The sequence below is a fragment of the Zootoca vivipara genome, chromosome 3, assembly GCF_965207765.1.
Source record: "Zootoca vivipara chromosome 3, rZooViv2.hap1.1, whole genome shotgun sequence".
In the NCBI taxonomy this organism is placed as follows: domain Eukaryota; kingdom Metazoa; phylum Chordata; class Lepidosauria; order Squamata; family Lacertidae; genus Zootoca; species Zootoca vivipara.
Window position 1 is genome coordinate 88,223,258 of NC_142586.1, and position 21,363 is coordinate 88,244,620.

At 39.5% G+C, this 21,363-nt stretch overlaps 1 protein-coding gene across 5 annotated transcripts in view; it reads left to right on the forward strand.

The window, feature by feature from the left end:
* Window positions 1-21,363, forward strand: part of CDC42BPA (CDC42 binding protein kinase alpha) — a 163,508-nt gene that overhangs the window by 46,136 nt on the left and 96,009 nt on the right. For all 5 annotated transcript variants that reach the window (XM_088666624.1, XM_035111467.3, XM_035111468.3 and 2 more), the window contains exons 3-5: window positions 1,654-1,737; window positions 6,360-6,455; window positions 7,138-7,286. In XM_088666624.1, coding sequence (XP_088522750.1) covers window positions 1,654-1,737; window positions 6,360-6,455; window positions 7,138-7,286 — 329 coding nt within the window. The remainder of the gene's footprint in view (window positions 1-1,653; window positions 1,738-6,359; window positions 6,456-7,137; window positions 7,287-21,363) is intronic.

Genomic DNA, 21,363 nt, shown 5'->3' on the forward strand with positions numbered 1-21,363 from the left:
TTGCTTGGGCTCATGAAAGAGACTTGTTTGACACTTCTTTCATCAAGCTGTCATCTGCTGCAGCATTTGTTCCACAAATTCATTGGCTCACACTAAGAATGGAAGTTTATAGATAGATAGACAAGAGGGCAAGGTTCAACCTTATTTTATTTTTGTCAATAGCCCAAAGGGAAAAATCAGATACAAATCTTTGTCACAGAGTGTAAACAGGTAGAAACAAAAATAATTGTTAATATTTTTTGAATTGATTGGGAGTTTCCTTTCCGAGTGATGGCAGTATGGAATGAGACTATTTAAAATGCTTTCATCATTGAGCATTTCATTTTGGGTGTGGCGTACTCCTACTGCTATGTGACAAGCTCTGATTAGACTTTGGAGTTCTGTTTTCCACAAGTTTAATAGAATTCAATTTATTTATTTATTTAACAGCTTTTCTGAACAACTTAAAATTTAAAATTCTTTAAGCAGTATCATAAAAACAGATATAACATAGAGTAAGTGTGATAGAATCAGGAATTTGGTGTTAGGGAAAACTTATTTAGAACCAGCCTAGCATTCATGGCCTGGGAACTGCTTAAGTGTGGTGCTTTCTCACAACATGAAGGTCCCATCAGAAACCTCTGGCTATATATGGTCCATGCTGTGACTTGTTCTAGAAACTGGAGCAGTGTTGGCATAGGAACAAGCCACAGCATGGACACCTCTCACAGGTCCCCCACCCCAATGGCACAAGAAGGAGCCATGATGCAGTGGTTACCCAGGTAACGCACTTAAGGTCTTTCTTTTTCATTATGCAGATTGAGATGATAACTGAGACAATAGAATTATGTATCCTGTTTCATTATGCAGATGGGAAGAGGTCACTTCTTAATGTAGTAAATTATTATCTCAGTGATGCTTCTGTGTATATGAAATACACTCCCCAGACAGGCAAAAATCTGCTGCTTTTAAAATTTCCTGTTATAATTCATCTGTTTCTGTAGTTTTAAAATATGTTTTTACTTTTCTTGCATTTCAAAACTGTTGCTGCTGTTTTTTGTAATTGTTGGATCCTATATCATAATTACTGGGTTCTAATCCCTCTTCCACTTTGTAGGATGCCTCAAGAGTGATAGCCATTGAGTATCTAATAAATGTAATTAATAAATAAACATTAGAGATAGGGTTTTAGTGTCTTTCAGCCTACCTCAGATATGTTAATCTGCTTACAAATAGGGAACTTTGTATGCAAAGGAGCATTAAAAAATATGTCCATCCTGCATTTCAAGTCTGAAGGGGCACATTTTAGCATCAGTTCATCATATTTGGCATAATGTTTCTATCAGGGCTTTGTACTGCATGATCTGCTCCCTCTGAGCTGTTGCTTCCTTATTTTCTTCATGGAATCTGCTGACCTAAATGGGTAAAATCGTAATATATAGTACTCAATCTGTGGCTATGTCATTATGCATTATGCATTGCTACTGCAGCATATGTGAAATCTAAACATCTGTTGGTCTAAAGATCTGTTGGTCTATATTTCTTCAGTAAAATTTGAAGTTATGCAACCATTATTTGCAGTAGGATTGTGTGAAAATGAACTGCACTGGATATGTCTTGGTGTATTATGAACAAACATATATATATATTTAAAAACTAATTTTATCATTTCAGGTTGCAGTAGTAAAATTGAAAAATGCAGATAAGGTATTTGCCATGAAAATATTAAATAAATGGGAGATGCTGAAAAGAGCTGAGGTAAGACTCTCAAGAAATGTATACTCAAGAGTCTGTTAAGATTATTAGTTTTGGCTTCCATTATTGAAATAAAATATGAAATAAATGCAGAACTAGATTATTTCTAAACACAGAACATTTTGGGAAATAATGCCCAATCTAAAACATGGACCATGTCATTTCCATTTCCAAAACTCCTTCTGCTTTGTATGCTTAATATTCCCCTGCTTGCAAAAATGATTTAAGATCTTTCATATCAAAATTTTAAAATACAGATTTAAGTCTGCTAAGATGTTTTGATATGGATTCTGCAACCAGAGAGTCCAAAAATGTGTTTACAGAGTACCATAAAAGCTAGTAGGCATATATACAATTTGCACACAGTTCTGTGTTTAAAAATAATCTAGCTCTGTTTGCAGACTTCCAGGCATAGGTCACTTGCTGGGAACAATATGCAATAGTCTATATGTGCCCACGAGTTTCTGTCACTGGATCTCAGCATTAAGCATATAGGTCTGTACACTTTGGTCATATTACTGGATTGGGATACGTCTACAGTGCCCAAGAGTGTGTACCCCTGTGTACAGATACTTATGTATATCAATGCACCAGTCTTAGCTGCCAAGTATCCCGTTTTTCGCAGGAAACCCCCGGATTTTAACCCGTTTCCCGCTGTTCTCCCGAATGGAGAAAAATCCCGGAAATCCCCCATATTTCCTACCTGCCAGGGAGCCTCCATTTTGGGTACCCTTCTTCCCATGTGTGGGCACCGGAAATCGGGCAGAGCGGCACCGGAAGTCATGCGGCCACCACCATGATAGCCGCCGGGCATGCGTAGAAGCGACTTCCGGTACCGCTCTGCCCGATTTTCGGTGCCCACACATGGGAAGAGCGGCACCGGAAGTTGCTTCTATGCAACTTCCGGTGCCTCGCCACTGCTGATCCCGCATTTTTCAGCGGGAGACTTGGCAGGTATGGCACCAGTAGTATTTTGTGGTATATTTGGATTTTGTTCCTTAGGTGACAGATACTAGTAATGGTTGATGGAAACTCCTTCTACTTTTTGAATAGCATTTATTATTTGCATGTTATATGTAAAAAAGGAATTTAAAACCTGAGTGTCACACTTATAATTCCAGTATCTCCCTTGTTATATAACCAAATGATATCAACATATGTGCATACACAGTTGTCTTACACTGCATCATATTAGTCCAATATTGTCATTTCTGGCTAGTAACAGCTTTCTCAGGAGCTCAGGCAGAACTTTTCCCAGCCCAGCTTATTCTTTAACTGGAAATGCCAGGAAGTGAACCTCAGATGTGAAAGCATGTGCTCTACCATTATAATATCCATGCATTGGATAGCAGAAGGAGAGAGGGAAACTATAGTTAGTTTCTCTCAAGATACAATGGATGTCAAGAATTCCAACCAGCAGAACTTGTGGGAAGAGAAGCTCGCATAGAGAAAATAGTTCATAGGCTATAAATAGCCTTAGTTTAAGGGGGAGGTTGTTTTCAAACCAACTCTGTTATGATACATTCTCTTAGAAAGCTATCTCTATTTAGCTTTATTTTTTACATACCACAACTGTTAAATTTTTGGTTACAGGTAGGTAGCCGTGTTGGTCTGGATCGAAGTAAAAAAAAAAAAATTCCTTCAGTAGCACCTTAAAGACCAACTAAGTTTTTATTTTGGTATGAGCTTTCGTGTGCATGCACACTTCTTCAGATACATTTCACTGTATCTGAAGAAGTGTGCATGCACACGAAAGCTCATACCAAAATAAAAACTTAGTTGGTCTTTAAGGTGCTACTGAAGGAATTTTTTTTTTTGTTAAATTTTTGAAATCTAAAATGCCTCATGATGAAATCATGATGAGAACCTAGTGGCCTAATTGCCACATCATAGTGAACTATAATTAACTGTAGATGCAGATATTGTTCCTGACTTGGATCCTCCCTTTGCTCAATGTTGGGGAAACCTGAGAGTTCAAGGGCAACATTTTTGGGGCTGCATGCCTGCAATGGCCAAGAACAAACCATGGCTTCACCCAGCAGCTTGTTTGCACTGAAATAAACACAACCCCCAGTTTGGACATAGTGCTAAACTAGGGATTGCCATTTGTTTCTCCCACACATGTGACGATGAGTGAATTAGGAGGTTCACAGTAGACCATTAACTAGTTTGCTGTTACCTGCCAATGCAGCCAGTAACTCAAAAAGCACTGCTAATATTTTTTAGATGCAAGTAATGATATGCATGATATTTTTATAATAAAATGCCATGCTTAAAATGCCTAGTGGTAGTGGTGGTGGGGGTTGGATACACACACACATGAAGAAAACACACACTCTAGATACACATACCGTACATACACAAAGTTTTAGCGTGTGGAATGGCATCCCTTCCAGACCATGGTAGATTGTACAACTAATGAAAATTGGCAGTTTAGATATTTAGACTCCATCCAAATATAAACAGTGGGATGCAAAAATGCAGCTCAATTCCCTCATGTATTCTATAGTTCATTCCACAACTCTGAATGGTAGTTAGTATTATTTTAGAAAAAAAATATTGCTTTTGCTTCTAGTTAAAAATAGAAACCTGAAACAACTGGATGGAGCAAGTTTAGCCTTTGGGGTATTGTGTGCCAAAGGTCAGGATCCGAAGAGCTAGTTGTGGTGCAATCCAATGACTATTTACTTGGCAGTAAGTCACATTCTGTTTGTCTGTGCCTTATGCCTATGAAGAGTGTTTAGGATTGCATCCCTAGGCTGCGTAAACATTGTACTACAGTATTGGGCTTTCAAAATTTATTTGTTTTTGCTCTGTTGAATTGTTAACTTGCTTTTTAAGAAACACAAACAACTTTGAACAGCTGCCACCCATATAGTATCACAATTTCCCCAGTTTCAAAGGCAGTTTGCCATGGCAGAGGGCTGTGGGTTGATGTTTGAGAAAGGCAACTTTACTTTCACAAGTTGGCTATATTTATGGGGAGTTAAAGCTGTTATATTTCATGAAGCATAGGTCTGTCATTGGCTGTTGATGGAATCTTCATATTTGTGCAACTGAATACTAGTTGCTGAGAGAGGGCATGCTATGGGAGAGCAATTGCCTTCTCACAGCTTGGTTGTGGGCTTCCTTAAAAGAATCTGGTTGGCTGCTGTGGACAGCAGGTTACTGGACTAGTTATACTTTTCCTCTTACTCAGCATGGATCTTAATGTTGTGCAAAGTGTATAAAAAACTTGAGCATTCTCATTATACTGCTGGTTTCATATTAATACATGTGTGCATATAGTACCGTAACTTTAATATCTGAGGCTTAAGCATACTAGGCAGAAAACCTATACCTTGGTGCATGGAGACAGGGAGACAGGGAGGAAAATGTAGGGGGGAAATGTGAATCTTAGGAGTGTTAATTGACATGAAACATTATAAAAGCTAACATTAAATGTTTTAAAAAAATATTCTCATTTACACACAACTGGTACTAGATCTCCTCTCTCTAGCCCCTAGACACCTGCCTCAGAAGTCCAGCATTTGAAAACCACCACAGTCTTCTTTCTTTTCCCAGAGTCTTGTGGGCTTTCCTTGTCTGGGCACCATGACATGTTGTATCTTGCTTAATACCTTGCACAGTATTAATACAGTGGTCCCTCGACTTACGAAGTACTCGACTTACGAAATTTCGAGTTACGAATGAAAAAAAATGGCCACACGCTTACGTATTTTTTTTACATCCGAAAGGAAAACCATTGCGGTTTAGATGTGGTTTTATCGACTTACGAATTTTGGATGTGGTTTACTCGACTTACGGATTTTTCCGCTTCCAATGCATTCCTATGGGAAACCGCTTTTTTCGACTTACAAATTTTTCGACCTACCAATGTGCATTTGGAACGGATTAAATTCATAAATCGAGGGACCACTGTAATAATAATTATTATTACTGCATCCAATGTGGCTCACAGAAAATTGATGAAAAATTAGAATTTGAGAGAAATTCCATTGGATGGAATTTTGGGTCTTGTGCTGACGCTGTGCACAAATAAACCTCCTGATTGATAAGGAAGTATGGGAGGCACAGATTACACGCTCCTTTCTTAATGGAGTTCAAAACCCCATCCCCTACTAGCCTTAAGTGTAGGTAAGCTAATATTATGATGGCAGCAGTAGTAATCATTCAAGGATCCCACCTTATCATAATTGAAAGCCACCTTAACTGTCAGCAGGTGAGAAGTAAAAAAGTTGTGGTATTACTCATGGCCAACCCCAAATTGCTTTCCTATGGTTAGCACAACTTTGCTGTGGTTAAGTGATCGTTTAGTTCAGGGTTGGAGAAAGTGTGTTCCTCCAGGTGTTGGTGGACTACAACCCCCACCACCCCTGACCTTTTGCAACACTGCCTGGGGCTACATCTGGAGGGCTATAGCTCCCGCCTCCATTTTAACTGGAGAAAAATTGAGTATGCATTGGTACTAAAGATTAATACAACCTCTTAGTAATCAGATCATTACTTTTGGCTGTGGGAGAGATGACTTCCTTGTAATCCTGCAGTGTTTCTAAGCATGTATCTAAATATATTTGTTTCATTATTTGAAATAGTACCTAAAATATTATTTTTCTACCCTCCAGACAGCTTGTTTTCGAGAAGAGAGGGATGTGTTAGTGAACGGAGATAACCAATGGATTACAACATTGCACTATGCCTTTCAGGACGAAAACTATTTAGTGAGTGTTACTTTACTGTACTCTTTAAAATTCCTTCATTTTTTAACTTTATTTATTTTACAGATTTATAATCTGCTTCAAAGTCAGAAGCTATCAGAGTGGTGTACAATAAGAGAAAATGTAACTCAAAACAAAATATATATGCTCTGAAAACAATAAATCTGTTCCTAAGGACTCTAAAAGCAATAAAACCATTTCTAGAATCATACACTTAATATTTCATAAATTGACTAGATCCTACTTCTGGGTAAGACTTCTTAAACAGAAGCTTCTTAAGTAGCTGCCTAAGAATCAAGCCGCTAGGTGGCTTGTCTAATTTCAACTGGTAACTGATTCCAGGGGACTCGAGCTGCAACACTAAAGGTGCATACACACCATATGTTTAAAGTATATGGCTGGTGTGTTCTACTGTCTTCCCTTGCAATTGGTAAGGCACAGAGGAAAGAGAACAAAATGCTGCAGTTCCATAAGAGACACTGCTGCCATAGCAATACAGTTTCAAGGTTGCCCCAGCATTACAGAACTTTCTACTATAGAACAGGATGCAGTAGTTCTGCAATAGGAAAAGCACAATTACTGTAGCAGCACTGGTATTTCCTGCCCTAGTTCTGTTGTGCTTTTCGCATACTGTATTTGCCTTTCTAAATTTGTTATAAGTGGCTTCTGTTTTCTTTTTTCCTAGTACCTGGTTATGGATTATTATGTGGGTGGTGATCTGCTTACCTTGCTTAGTAAGTTTGAGGACCGATTACCTGAAGAAATGGCTCGCTTTTATTTGGCTGAAATGGTAGTAGCAATTGATTCTGTACATCAGCTGCATTATGTCCACCGGTAAGTATAATCAATGAAATATATGGATCTTCACTATTTTGATCTAAAACAATGCTCACATTTCAGCTCCAGAAAAAAAATGAAGAAAGTACTTAGTTGTTCTTTAAAGAATTACAACTAGATGATTTTGTTGCTATTTGTTATTACGGCAGTTGGCTTTTTGATAAAACTGGAGGGAACGCTTTGGTGGTATTTAAACTTTTTTCATCTGTATGAGTTTCACTAAATCAGTCCTTTTGAGGCTTGGCTGAAACAGCATTTAATATTATCCAGTAACATATGGAATAACAATACTTGCATATAATTTGTGTTCTGTATATAATTTGCTATGAAAAGTATGGTTTGTTTTTAGAATAGATGCTTTGCAGAATCAGGACTTGCATTTGGAATGAGACTTGAAGTTTGATTTTTGTATACATTATCAAAGAGATCAAATACTGGTTGGTTTGTGTCCAGAAAATTAATGGATAAACTTATTTGCGCAGATAATTTAGAAGCTTATAAACTCAGACAGCTGTTTTGTCTCTTTTAATGCAGAGATTATCCATATAAGAGTTGTAATGCCAAAGGCAGGCAGAGATATTTCCATAATTTATCGTATTTGCTTAGGTCTGATATCTTTGAAACCAATTTCTATAAAAGAATAAGGGCACGATCAATTCCTCCACAAGATGCATGCAGATAGTGAAATCCCTGTTTGAACTCATTCACACCAGATAAGTTTTGTGTACCATACTTTGTCTCTTCCGCAGGGCATTTGGCATCCCAGGTCTAAGATATAAAGATATAAATTCTACAATACTTTCCAGGGAATAAGTCCCTCTGAATTTAGCTGGACTTAATTCTGAGTAGACAACATAGTTTTGTGCTGTTTATTTATTTATTTATTTATTTGTTTGTTTGCTTACTTACTTACTTACTTACTTACTTACTTACTTACCACCGTATACCCAGAGGTGTCAGGGTGGTTCACAGAACAATATGCAGCTGATAGATTCAGAGAAGATAGTGAGCTTGTGGGTGTCACTGAATTAGATTGTGGGTGTGTTTTTAACAAATTGATTCTATTTGTGAGTTGGCTATGAAGTTCTGAACATTCCGGTTTTGAGGTTTCAGTGTTCCAATAATATTCCAGTGTATTTATGATCTTAGTTTGGGCCTATGCCCCATGTGTTGACTGTGCTGCTAATGTAACTTGTAAATAATTTCCAATTCTTGCTTATATAACTACTGAAATAGAAGATGAAAACCAGCACAGAAAGGACTAAGATTTGACTTGACATACTGCTGAAACTAAATTTGTTATAATTATAATGAATTATTTTTCAAGAAGGTGATTGTGGTTACTATATATACTGTTTTGCTTGTAATCTGCAAGGAAAATATTTGGGTTAGAGGATTGAAAAGCTAAACGTGCACAATTTTGAGTGTTATCTTGTTCTACTCCATACTTCATTGCTACTGAATGTCACTTTCTGAATATAATAAACAGTGACTTTATGACTGTAGTTGTATGTGCTTCTCACCTATTTGATGCTTGCTTTATGACTTTTATTGACACTCTCCAAGACAGTGTTGCACTAAAATTGTGTCATTGCTTTCTTGCCTGTAACTTCCATCTTGCTGTCACATTTCATTGAGGGTTTTCCTGCTAAATAGAGAGCTGTGTTCTGCATACCTTCCAAACTGTGCCTTCCTTAAGTCATTCTGGTTACATACACGGGACAGTGTAGCATCCTCAGTTAATGCTGTGTGAATTCCAAACATATTTCTAGTTGACAAACTGACTCTGTTTCTTTCCTAGGATGTGTCAGTTATATTATCTATGTGTGTTCATATATTTTCTTACAAAAATTGTCTCAAAAAGAAAAGTAATGGATATTGATTTCTTGAGATCCAACACTTCAACAGGAACTACAGTAGCGGATTGGTTGTCTAAGAAAAGCTGGATAGTTACTGAACTGTGAAATTTCCTTGAATGTTTATTGAAGATTGACATATTTATTATATTGCTTATTATGTTATTATTTGAGAAACCATACTTTGATTCATGGTGTGAACCAAAGTTATTTTGATTTTGGTTTTGTTTGGAGGGGCAATACTAACCATTAGTGGATAACCACTAATCAATTCAAGGTAGGTTTACAACCTAAATAACTTGAGAGAATAGTAGAGATGGGTTATGGTGGCGGAGTATTGAAATCAAAGTTGGTTAAATGGGAAGAGCACTAGTGGATACTCCAGAGCAGATGAAACTCTAGTGGTCCTGAGACTTAGTAGAAATACATGAGATGGAAGGAAGAAAAGTTAAAAGCTTCCAGGGCAGTAAGATTAAGAATGAAAAAGGGAAGGTAGGACATAGTACTCTGAATAGCTCTGTTGGTAGAGCACGAGACTCTTAATCTCAGGGTCATGGGTTTGAGCCCCACATTGGATGAAAAGATTCCTACATTGCAGGGATTGGACTAGATGACTCTTGTAGTCCCTTCCAATTCTACAGTTCTGTGATTCTAGTACTTTTCTCGAAAAGGAGGAGGATGTTCCTAAGGAGCAGAATGTGCAGTTAGAGATACGTGGGAGAGAGTATGCTGAGGAACCAAGGGAGAAAGACTGAATAAAATAACAGGGCAAGTGAAAGTTGGTGGACATGACTGTGGTGTGATATGTGCCAATGGTGGTGTGATAGCATGGATGAGGTGAAGTGAAGGATTTTAGGAAGAATGAAACATGGCAAGAAATGGCAAGCATTATGAGCAATGTGTCTCTGAGAAATGGGCAGTGGCTTGACATGGAAAGGAGTGGAACTGAAAAGAGTGGATGCAGAGTGGAAAGGACTGCCCTTCAGTGTGTCAGCATTATTGCAGTAGCTATGACTAAATTATTTGGGCCTTTCCATCTTGAGCCATCGTTTGACTGCAGTGCATAACGTTCTGTAATATTTTCCATCTTCAAATGGTTAAGCACACCAGAGTTAGATTAGCTGTTAGTTAAATTAGATGTTTGCAGGCATGCTTCTTGTCTTGCTCATACTCCTTTCATAACAGATTCCCATGTCTTTCCAAGTATTACTTACAGCTTTTGCCAACGAGACTGGCTTGCCTGTTTCATAAATCTCCTTGTTATATCCGAAATGACATATTTTATCACTTGGATTGCAGTTTACACAAACCATGCTTGTAAGGCATAGTTTTCTTTCAAAAATTAAAAGCTGCAAAAGTCGTTAACTTGACCAGTCATTGAAATGCGACCCATTTCCCTTTTATTTTACTTGCAGCTGTAACAGTAGAAAGAAAAGGGAAAATTTATATGTGCCAGTGCTCTGTTCTAGGGGAAAGCCTGGGAACTTTCCCTGTCTAGGGGAAGCATTTGACAAGATAACTATTTTCCAGTACAGTCATACCTCGGTTTAAGTACGCTTCAGTTTGAGTACTTTCAGTTTAAGTACTCCGTGGACCTGTCTGGAACGGATTAATCCACTTTCCATTACTTTCAATGGGAAAGTTCGCTTCAAGTTAAGTACGCTTCAGTTTAAGTACTCGCAGACCCGTCTGGAACAGATTCATCCACTTTCCATTACTTTCAATGGGAAAGTTCGCTTCAGGTTAAGTACGCTTCAGGTTAAGTACAGAGTTCCGGAACCAATTGTGTACTTAAACCGAGGTACCACTGTACTTAATAGAGGTGACAAAAACCTAAGCATGTGTTTCAAGAACTTCAGGTAGGGGCAGGTAACCTCAGGCCTGGGGGCTGATTGTGGACCTCTAGGCCTTTATATTATCAGGTAGTCTTATTCTTTGTTTCCACTCTGCTGAAGCTAATTTTGTTTTAAAGGGGGATGGATCACTGAGCTCTGTTTTTAAAAGTGTGTGAATAGGCTTAACATGCCTTCTGTAATTCCTGGATTAATTGAAATATTTAAATTAATTTAGTTCTTATCCCAGCATAAAAGAGTGACTTTTTAAATACTTCTTGGGAAGTATGATCCACAGAAATGAAACAATAGGAAAAGAAAAAAAAATAATGCACAATGGTTAAACTTAAAACGAATGACTCATCCAAAACATCTCATAAAAAATTAAGAGAATATAGTTCAATATAGCTACCACTGTGCCCTTTGAATGAAAATATAAAACAGTCAAACAGTCAAACGTGATGTTCTTATTTTTTATTTCAATTAACCTTGATTAGTTTTCAGTTAGGGACACTGGTGGCGCTGTGGTCTAAACCACAGAGCCTAGGGCTTGCCAATCGGAAGGCTGGTGGTTCAAATCCCCGCAACAGGGTGAGCTCCTGTTGCTTGGTCCCAGCTCCTGCCAACCTAGCAGTTCAAAAGCACATCAAGTGCAAGTAGATAAATAGGTACCACTCTGGTGGGGAGGTAAATGGCGTTTCCGTGCGCTGCTCTGGTTCACCAGAAGCAGCTTAGTCATGCTGGGCACATGACCCAGAAGCTGTCTGTGGATAAACGCTGGCTCCCTCGGCCTATTGAGTGAGATGAGCGCTGCAACCCCAGAGTCGTCTGCAACTGGACCTAATGGTCAGGGGTACCTTTACCTTTAGTTTTCAGTTAACCCAGATTGACCCTTTTTCTGATTCATTTGATTATTGTCTCCTGTATAGGAACATTGTTATGTGATAACAATAGACATGCCAGATAATAGCCTCAGTCACACAAAAGGAGCACATATTTGGGAGGGCCTCCCCTACCTTTTCTCTTTCTACCATGCACCCATCAAAATTTTATTCCACTTGCAGTTTAATACCCATGGGCAAAACATTGCCTGGGTGGCACATTTGTGCTACCTTTGGTTTCATGACAGAAGAAATATTGGATATAAATGTAATAAAAATGAAACTGATGGTCCATCAACAGTCTTTTACAGAATGCCACTTGAGCACTATTATTTCTTTTATACATGTTGGCCACAGTAGAGCCATAGAAAACCCTAGAGCAGTAGAGCAAGAAAGCAGATGGCATGGCAGTGAAGCAGCAGTTGAGTTCCAGCTATTATTGGGAAATAGCAGGGTTTTCTTATTGTAAAATTGCAAATACTTAACTATGCCTCAGAGCCCCTGTTTCATCATTTCAGTACTTTGCTAGATGTATCAAATAGTTGTCCACAGTATATTGCTAAGGACTGTTTGCTAGTCTGTGAGAGCCAAAAGTCCATTATGTCAGGGATCAGTTGCTTATGACAATAGCACAAAGTACTCTTCATTGGTCAAAGATTAAATACTTTCCATTTATTATTGGGCAAGCCTGTGCCTGTTAAAGATGGCCAAGTGACAGAACTGGGTCTCTTTTCCATACCCCTACATCATAAATAAATCTAGTGATTTATTTTTAGCATTTATTAGTCATCTTCAGAAATTTCCCAAGGCAATGTAAGGAAATTAAGCTTGGAATTTCTGATGAAATGTGATTATGTTGAGGCCAAAGGAAACCTAAAGAGCAAAGACAGAATTAGTCTGAAGCAGAATAGTACAGCTGCTTTTAACCTAAGGATGATTATTGTTTGTGTTCTTAATAAGTGATATTCATTTGGAATATTACATCTGCTGCATCTACATATGTTAAAAGCAAATTGCCAGTTTATTTATCTTAGTGGTTTTCTATGATAATAAAATCCTATTTGTATAATAATACAATAATAATAATGTACAATACTGTTAGAGTTCAGAGCTTGTGTGAGCAGGAAGCTGATCATTTAGCTCCAGAACTCAGTAACCCATTTTAATACTGAGGGCTTTCCCAAGTCATTTGGGTTCCCATTTTGGGAATACTAATGGAAAATAAGAATATGCAGCTGGCCACTACTTATATAGTCCATTCCAAACAGAATGAAAGCAGAGGGTCAGCATACCACTGCCCCATAACGTCCTGAGTTTCAGTGACTTCAGAGGAAGAAATTGGGCTGAAATAGCAAGGGATAATGTGGATGCATATAGGCTGAGTTGTATGATCTCAAAGCTTGCTTTCTCTTAGCGTTATAAAATGAGCAATTTCCTGCTTGCCTAAACTGTGAACAGGACTATAGTACTTTGTTATGGAGGTTTTGACTAGGTGAGCAGACTAAGCTCAGCAGGGTCATGTTGTACTATATGAAAGTGTGTTTTTTGGGGTGTGTGTGTAATTTCCTAGTTAATTATTTTCCCACCCTGCAATTCCTCATAGGCTCTCAATTTGTTCAGTTGTAATCCTGAGAACACTATGAACAATTTAGACCAAATGTTCAAATACATATATACCTTCTTTTCAAGAAAAGGGAGGGGGATAAAAAGATGCATACAGTGGTACCTCTGCTTACGAATAACTCTACTTACGAATGTTTCTACTTACGAATGGAGCTCTGTCCGCCATCTTGGATGCGGTTTAGATAGGATTTTTTCTACTTACGAATTTTTAGACAGGGTTGATTCTACTTACGAATTTTTTCTCCCAATGCATACCTATGGGATTCGACTTACATTTTTTTTCGACTTACGAATGTGCGTTCGGAACACATTAAATTCATAAGTAGAGGTACCACTGTACTTTTCAAGCTATGCATGTTGACTGTTGATATTCCTCAAATTTTGGGCATCTGCTTCAGCATATAGTCCAGTACTGTTTGCTTGCTTCTCAGTCAGTGATTTTTCAAAGATTATGCTTTTTTCTTTACCTAAAAGGGAGGAACATGTGTAGTGGGTGTTATCATTCTTTCCTTTTTTCACTACTTCAGGTGACATCAGAAATAGTTTATTACCATTTAGTGCATTTGCACAAAGAGACTGTGAAACAGCAGGTGGAAAATTATCTGTTTGAGCAGACAGATCAAAAACGTCTGTCGTACTTCCTGGGATTACAGCTAAATTACCAGTGATGCCAAACCTAAATGTTGAAACCTTGTCACTTTTAAAAGAAAATTGGACCTTTCCTAATCATGTAAATTATGATTTTCTCATCAGGAGTCGCATTTTTATGAGATATATGCCTAGTTGAGCAACACGTAGCTGGGCTAATTGATGCTAGACTTTTCCTGATGTCTTTCAATAGGGTTTGTCAAGAGCTGCTATTGATTCAGGTGCAGTTGTGTTTATATAGTTTAAAAAGCTAATAAAAACATTTCAGAAATCTTAACAGTTTCTTGAGCAGCAGGAAGTAGTGATATTATTGCTCCTATAGTTCAGCTGCTTTCAAATAGCAAAACTGGCTAAAATCCAAGCTGTAAAATTTTAAGGAAGCAAAGTACATTGTGGGGGAAATATACCTCAGAAGAGGAACAAAGTAGACATGACATCTTTTATGTCTTGAGTCACTGATTTAAAAACCAAGCAAACCTAAAAGATGGTTTAAAAGAAGGCCTGAGATTGGGACCATGACCCGGCGAGATGAGATATGTTATCGCCAGGGGTGGAGGAGTGATTCTGATTGGGACTACAGTGAGGTCAAAGGGATCTATTCCCCTCCTTGCATCATGGTCCTCACCCACCTGCCTGGACAGCTGCAAACCTGATATAACTTAATAGAAGTTAAGAAAGATTTGGCTTTACTGAGACTCATATTGCCCTATCTGCATTGGTAACAGGATTTTTATGGACCCCATATAAATTGATCAACCAAAAATCTTTGCTCAGAACCAATCATCTAAATATCTACTTGTACTGCTTGGATTCTAACATTTGGGTTTTTAGAAAATTCATAACTTAGGGCAAGGTCATGAGTACCAGAGAGCAACTTGAAAGAGCCTAAGGATGGCATTAAACTCTTATCTGAAGAAGTGTTCGTGCACACGAAAGTTCATACCAATGACAAATTTACAGTAGATGGTCTCTAAGGTGCTACTGGAAGGAATTTTTTTAATTTTGATTAAACTGAGAGTAAGTGAGGCTGTTCTCCACCACCACCCAAGGTTACTGTGTATCCCCAGCCCTTAACAGGTTTGCTCTTGTTTAAGCTCCAGCCAACATGGGATGGGAATCTTGTACAGGGCTTCCAGAATGGAATCTGGAGGAAGTTGGGAAGGAACCATATTTTCCTCCATATCCTTCCTCCATTGTGCTACTACTAAGAGCTAAAGACTGGCTGCTCGCCTTGATTCAGTACGTGTGTGTGTGTGTGTGCGCGCGCGCGCACAGGGAGAGAAATCTGGACAGTGAAAAGGGGGAATAAACCTTAGTTTAAACAATCCTGAGACCTCCTCTGAAGCATGGGAAGAGATTATCTGTAACCATTTGGCACACATCCCACCACCCCGGACCGCATCTCCTCAATGGAGGTGTGTGTGTGTGTGTGTGTGTGTGTGTGTGTGTGTGTGTGTGTTTGTAAGAAAGAGAAAGAGATACAGAGGAAAAAGAAAAATGAGGTATTTTAACTTCCTCTTTCTTCCTGTTTAGCATAATGGCTGAAACCGTCAGTCCATAAAGTAAATTAAGAAAACACCTCATTCTTTGCTCACCAGCTGCTATGAATGTTTGTTCACACAGTGTATGTAAACTCACACGTTTCGGAAGTGTGCCTACTCCTAGCCCTTTATAATAATTAGAATTCCTAGCATGCACATGTTTTACATGTATTACTTCTGTTGCATGCAATGCTGAAATTTAACCGTAATAGAGATTTGTAACTACATTTGCATAATGGCAAGGGCTCTTACTTTTGAATTATTTGTACCACAGAAAAGGTCACAAGCAGTCACTTACAAGAGGTTTGTTAGCTAGTTGAAAACAAAGAGGCAACTAGATAATAAATAACATTGCTTAAAGAGTGGCAATGGGATTAACTGACAAATGATAAAATTTGCTTTAATGCTGTAATTCTTAAAACTTGGCATAAGAAAATAAATAAATGGAGGGAAGGCAATTTTCTTTAATCCTTGATTTTCATTCCTTAGATTTGGTTTTTTACTTATTAGATTTAGTTCACTGAATGGAAAATATGATCTATTCTTAATGCTTGATTTTTCTTGGATTCTGAGTGTTGCTAACCTGCTTCAGAGGGTAAATTAGATTGGTTTCATTGCAGAAAATCATGCAAAAATGGCATGACCAGCTGGATAATCAGTGTCTCCTTGTGAGGGCTTACTAACCTGGTGCAGAAAATAGACACCTGGAATTAAAGATTTATGAGTCCCATAACGGAACCAACTTCACTTTTGTTGACCCCAAATTTTCTTCATTTCAGCAGTATGATTAAGAAAGGTGGCATGCTTTTAATGCTATTGTTTAAACAGCTAGGAGTCAAAGATGCTTGCCAATCTGCTTCAAATCACCCAGAGATCTACCAGTAGATCCAGATCGACCTTTTGTCTACCCCTGCTCTAGAAAATTCTCTCTCTGTTTCTAAGTTTTCACTTTTCCATTAATATCTGCATGGGTTTCCCTTAAAATTGCTCACAAACTGTTTATTTTCTGGACAAAGTAATTTGAAATATAATGTTTTGGAAAATACATATAGGTTAAACATACTTGAATTATCTGACACACACCCCAGTACAGATCTTTCCTGAAGATTTTAAAATAGATTCTGTATAGCCCACAAGAGATTACAGGTATTAACGTTCCTAGTAGTTTGGATTTGTGATCTACTTAATCAGGTCTGAATTTCAACCCCCACCTGACATTATGCAGTGGGATATTTTCATCACTCCCTCCCTCCCTTTCATATATAGGTTACCTTATTAGCCTAGCTTTACTAACATGATGGTCTCTAAGTAGCTTATGCTCATTTTAACAGGGACTGTAATTAGATAATTGAATGTGTAGATTTATTTTGAGACATTTTCAGGCATAAGAAAGGCATATAATTTAGAATATTTTATAAGAATATACATACATACATACATACATAATTTTATTTGTATGCCACCTCTCCATAGTTCAAACCATACTCAAGGTGGCTTGCAACATGAAAAAATATATAATTACAACAGCCAAAGGCAGTCATAAACAATAAATAAAACATCAAAAATACACAACCAAATTGAACAATTTCCACATAAATGATAAAATATAAAATAGATAATAATAAAAAGTATAAATAAGACCAGCAAAACCCCTAGAATGCCCCAACCCAATAGTCTGTTCAACAATCTCAACTTTTGTAGCTGGAGTCAGTCAGCGCCCTCCCCCCCTCCCCCCCCCCGGGCAGGGGGCAAGTGAAAAATTTAAGAACTCTTGTAGAGCTGTAGGGAAATGGTCTATTCAGTATGATATTCTTTCTCTTGGAGTGGCTAGTGCCATTTGCTTGGAAAGGGATGTGAAAGAGACAGTGTCACTGTGAAGACCCTTTTAGCTTCCAGCATTTTTTAGCTTGAGAACTAATAACCTAGAGAAATAATACTGAGTTTATTAAGGGCACTCTTAGCCATTTTATTTGGACATTCAATAGCAGAATCATAATGTTCCACAATTAAAACTTGGAAAAGGTATATTAACATTTTACAGCCACTTTGCTCTGTAGTTTGTATTTCATTTCCCTTTTTAAACAACCTTTAAATAGCCAGGGCATTTTCTGTTCCCTAGAGGGTTTTGGCAGAGGTCTTGGCCGCAGAGGTCACTATTACAGCTAGTAGAGCATTCAGTAGAGCATTCTGAAGGGTTTGCCTGCCTTGGGAAGCAAGACTTTGGAAACGTTTTCTGTATTAATTTGTAGGGGTAGAGGCTTGCACATTAGATGTTGCTGGGGAAATAGCCCTTAAGAGAATAGGATAAACTCACTGTGGACAGTGATGAGCTCTGCTTTGAGGCCATGATAACAGATGTATATGACACTATGTTGGGTCCTACCCTCCAGAGCAGGACAAAACAAGCTTGCTCCATCTTCCATCTGCCTCCTCCTCCTCCTGAAAAGAGGCATAGAATCATATGATTCTATGAAAAGAAATGCCCCGCGGTAATGAGGGAGGGTCTCTGGGTTGGCTGGGCATGGGAGTTGAGCATCGCGGCCCCAGGAGGAGCGCGGGCAGCGCTGGGCGCGCTCCTGGCTCTGACCACGCTCGCCTGTGAAAAAGTATGACACGCGCCCAGCTCCAAAGGTCAAAATGTAGATTGCTTAATTAAAAAAAACATGACACCCCACCGAAAATAAGCCATAGGCTTATTTTCTTGAGTAAAATAAATATAAGACGGTGTCTTAAAATGTGGGAAACACGGTACTTATTCTGGGCTGTGTTTCCCCTGCTGAATCATCCGCTCCATATTCTTCAGGTCGGGCATTGTTTTCTTTTTTGGAGAAGACTGAGGCAAAGAAGGCATTGAGGAGTTCTGCCCTTTCTCTGTCCCCTGTTTGCATTTCACCATCTTCTCCTCTAAGAGACCCCACTGTTTCCTTATTCTTTTTGCTACGGTAAAAGGTAAAGGTAAAGGGACCCCTGACCATTAGGTCCAGTCGTGACCGACTCTGGGGTTGCACGCTCATCTCGCATTATTGGCCGAGGGAGCCGGCGTATAGCTTCCAGGTCATGTGGCCAGCATGACAAAGCCGCTTCTGGCAAACCAGAGCAGCACACGGGAACGCCGTTTACCTTCCCGCTATAGCTATTTATCTACTTGCATTTTGACGTGCTTTCGAACTGCTAGGTTGGCAGGAGCTGGTACCAAGCGATGGGAGCTCACCCCGTCACAGGGATTCGAACCGCCGACCTTCTGATCAGCAAGCCCTAGGCTCAGTGGTTTAACCCACAGAGCCACCTGGGTCCCTTTGCTACGGACATACCCATAAAAGCCCTTTTTGTTGCCTTTAACCTCTCTAGCAAGCCTGAGTTCATTCTGTGCTTTAGCTTTTCTGACTTTGTCTCTACACGTGTTGGCTATATGTTTCAATTCCTCTCTGGTGATTTCCCCCTTTTCCATTTTTTGTACATATCCCTTTTAAATCTTAACTCAGTTAAAAGTTCTTTAGATCAGTGTTTCTCAACTGCTGTTCCGCAGCACACTAGTGTGCCGCGAGACGCTGGCTGGTGTGCCGCGACATGCGGCGACGAGAAGGGCGATTTGCATTGTTACGTGCCTGGCGGACTTCCGGCGAGGCAAGATGGCGCGCGGTACGGCAGCGCGAAGCTCCTGAGAGCGACCAGCGTGCCCGTGCCGCCAGCCTAGCCTCCGAACCGGCGGAACCGCCGCCGGTACGCGGGCGCCAAGCGAGCCCGGCGGATCGACCGGGGAGCCGCTGGAGGCCCCCCCCCGAGACCCCACCGGAGCGACACCGAAAGCGCCCGGCCGGAGGATCGACGGACCCCTGGGCCTCAAGGCCCGAGAACAAGGCCCGGACTCCGCGGCAGCCGCGTGGGCGTCGGAATCGCCCGGCGGATCAAGCGGGGAGCCGCTAAAGCCCCCCAGCGAGCCCGCTGGACCTAACCCAAAGGCGCCCGGCCTGCGGCTTGGAAGAGCTCCGAAGCCCGGGACCTCCCACCACGCGACGGCCCTGCCTCGTCGCCGCAGCCGTCGCCACCCCAGCCGCCCCAGGAGAAGAGAAAAAGGAGGGAGGCCCCCCCCAGGTGAGGGATCACTGCATCGGGGAGCCACGTGGAGAACCGGGGCACCAGGAGCCAAGGGACGCCCTGATTCCGCTGGTGCCGTTGCTGCCGCCGAAACAACCACCCCCAAGGAGGAGTAGGGAAGAGAAGAAAGGAAAAAGGGAAAGATAGGGAGGAGCAGCCTATAATGGACATTTCCATTCAAAACACATTAGATCTCCCATTTCGTTTATTTTGCACAAGAATTTTTACTTTGAGCGTTCTATTCCACCAATACAAAATCAGAGCAGTTTCCCTCTGACTGAAGCGTAAACAAATAATTTCTTTATTTACTTAAAATATGAAATTGCTCTAGATTGCAGTCCATCGTAAAGTAAATAGTATTTATTTGTTTGCTTGTTTTTTAAAAAATGGTAGTATATGTCAATAGACATACCGTATATTGCCATATGTAGATATGGTGGTGTTTATTTCCATTTTCTTTCTGTTCAGTGGAATTTGAAGCCTTATCCTATGCATGTTTACTTAGTCCTTTTGTCTTCAGTTGGATTTACTCACATGGAACAATGTATAGTATAGTAATATTTTTTTAATCCAGAGATGTTTTGATGTGGCTGTACAACCTTCATCCCCACAAGTAAAATGGTAGGAATCGGTTCTTCTGTAGTCTAGTCTCAGTCAGTGCCAGTGTTTGTCCATTCTTCATGGAGAAAGGGAGCGGCTTTGCTAGCTGTGTCAAAATAGAACAGTATAAAAGGTATCTGGCCTATATTTAGTTAGAAGTAAAAGAGGTGAAAGTCTTTCTAAAGACTGGGGTTACAGTATCAGGTAGCAATTTATATTATAACAGCTGAACGTATTTTGGATTCCTCTGAAGCTTCTCCTTTTCAGGATTCCTTTGACAGATGGTATCCACAGATGGATGTAACATTCTTAAGGAGATTATTCTTTTTACTCCTTTAGCAGCCAGCAACTCCTACTACCACGCGGGTCTAAAAGCTCTCACATGAATTAGCCTTATACTTAGCAGACTTTAATTATTTAATCTTTAAACCATGCTACAGGCTTGTGTTAGTGGTATTAACAAGTTGTCTACAATACTTATATTTTCAATAACAAGGTTTGTATCCTAACCAAGGTTGACTTACCAACCCAGCTTCATAGTATACTTCATGCTACTGGTTTTTTTTCTGATTGTTTTTCTGCCTTCCTTTTCTTTTCCTTGCTACTACCAGGTTTTCTCTTGGAACTCTGTTCAGTCTGGAAATAAATATTTACATGGGTAATTAAATTACCTTAATTCATTTGCCTACTTTTATACAGTGGTGCCTCGCTTAACGAATGCCCTGCTTAACGAAATTTCCGCTTAACGAAAGGATTTTTCGAGCGGAGGTTGTCTCGCTAGACGAATCCGTTTTACAAAAAATTCGTCTAGCGAATCGCGGTTTCCCATAGGAATGCATTGAAATTCAATTAATGCATTCCTATGGGATTCGCTAGACGAATTTTTCGTTATAAGAAAAGACCCGTGGAACGAATTAAATTCGTCTAGCGAGGCACCACTGTACAATTGGTAATTCAGAGGTAGGCACTGTAGGACCTCTAGTTTACATTATGTGTTC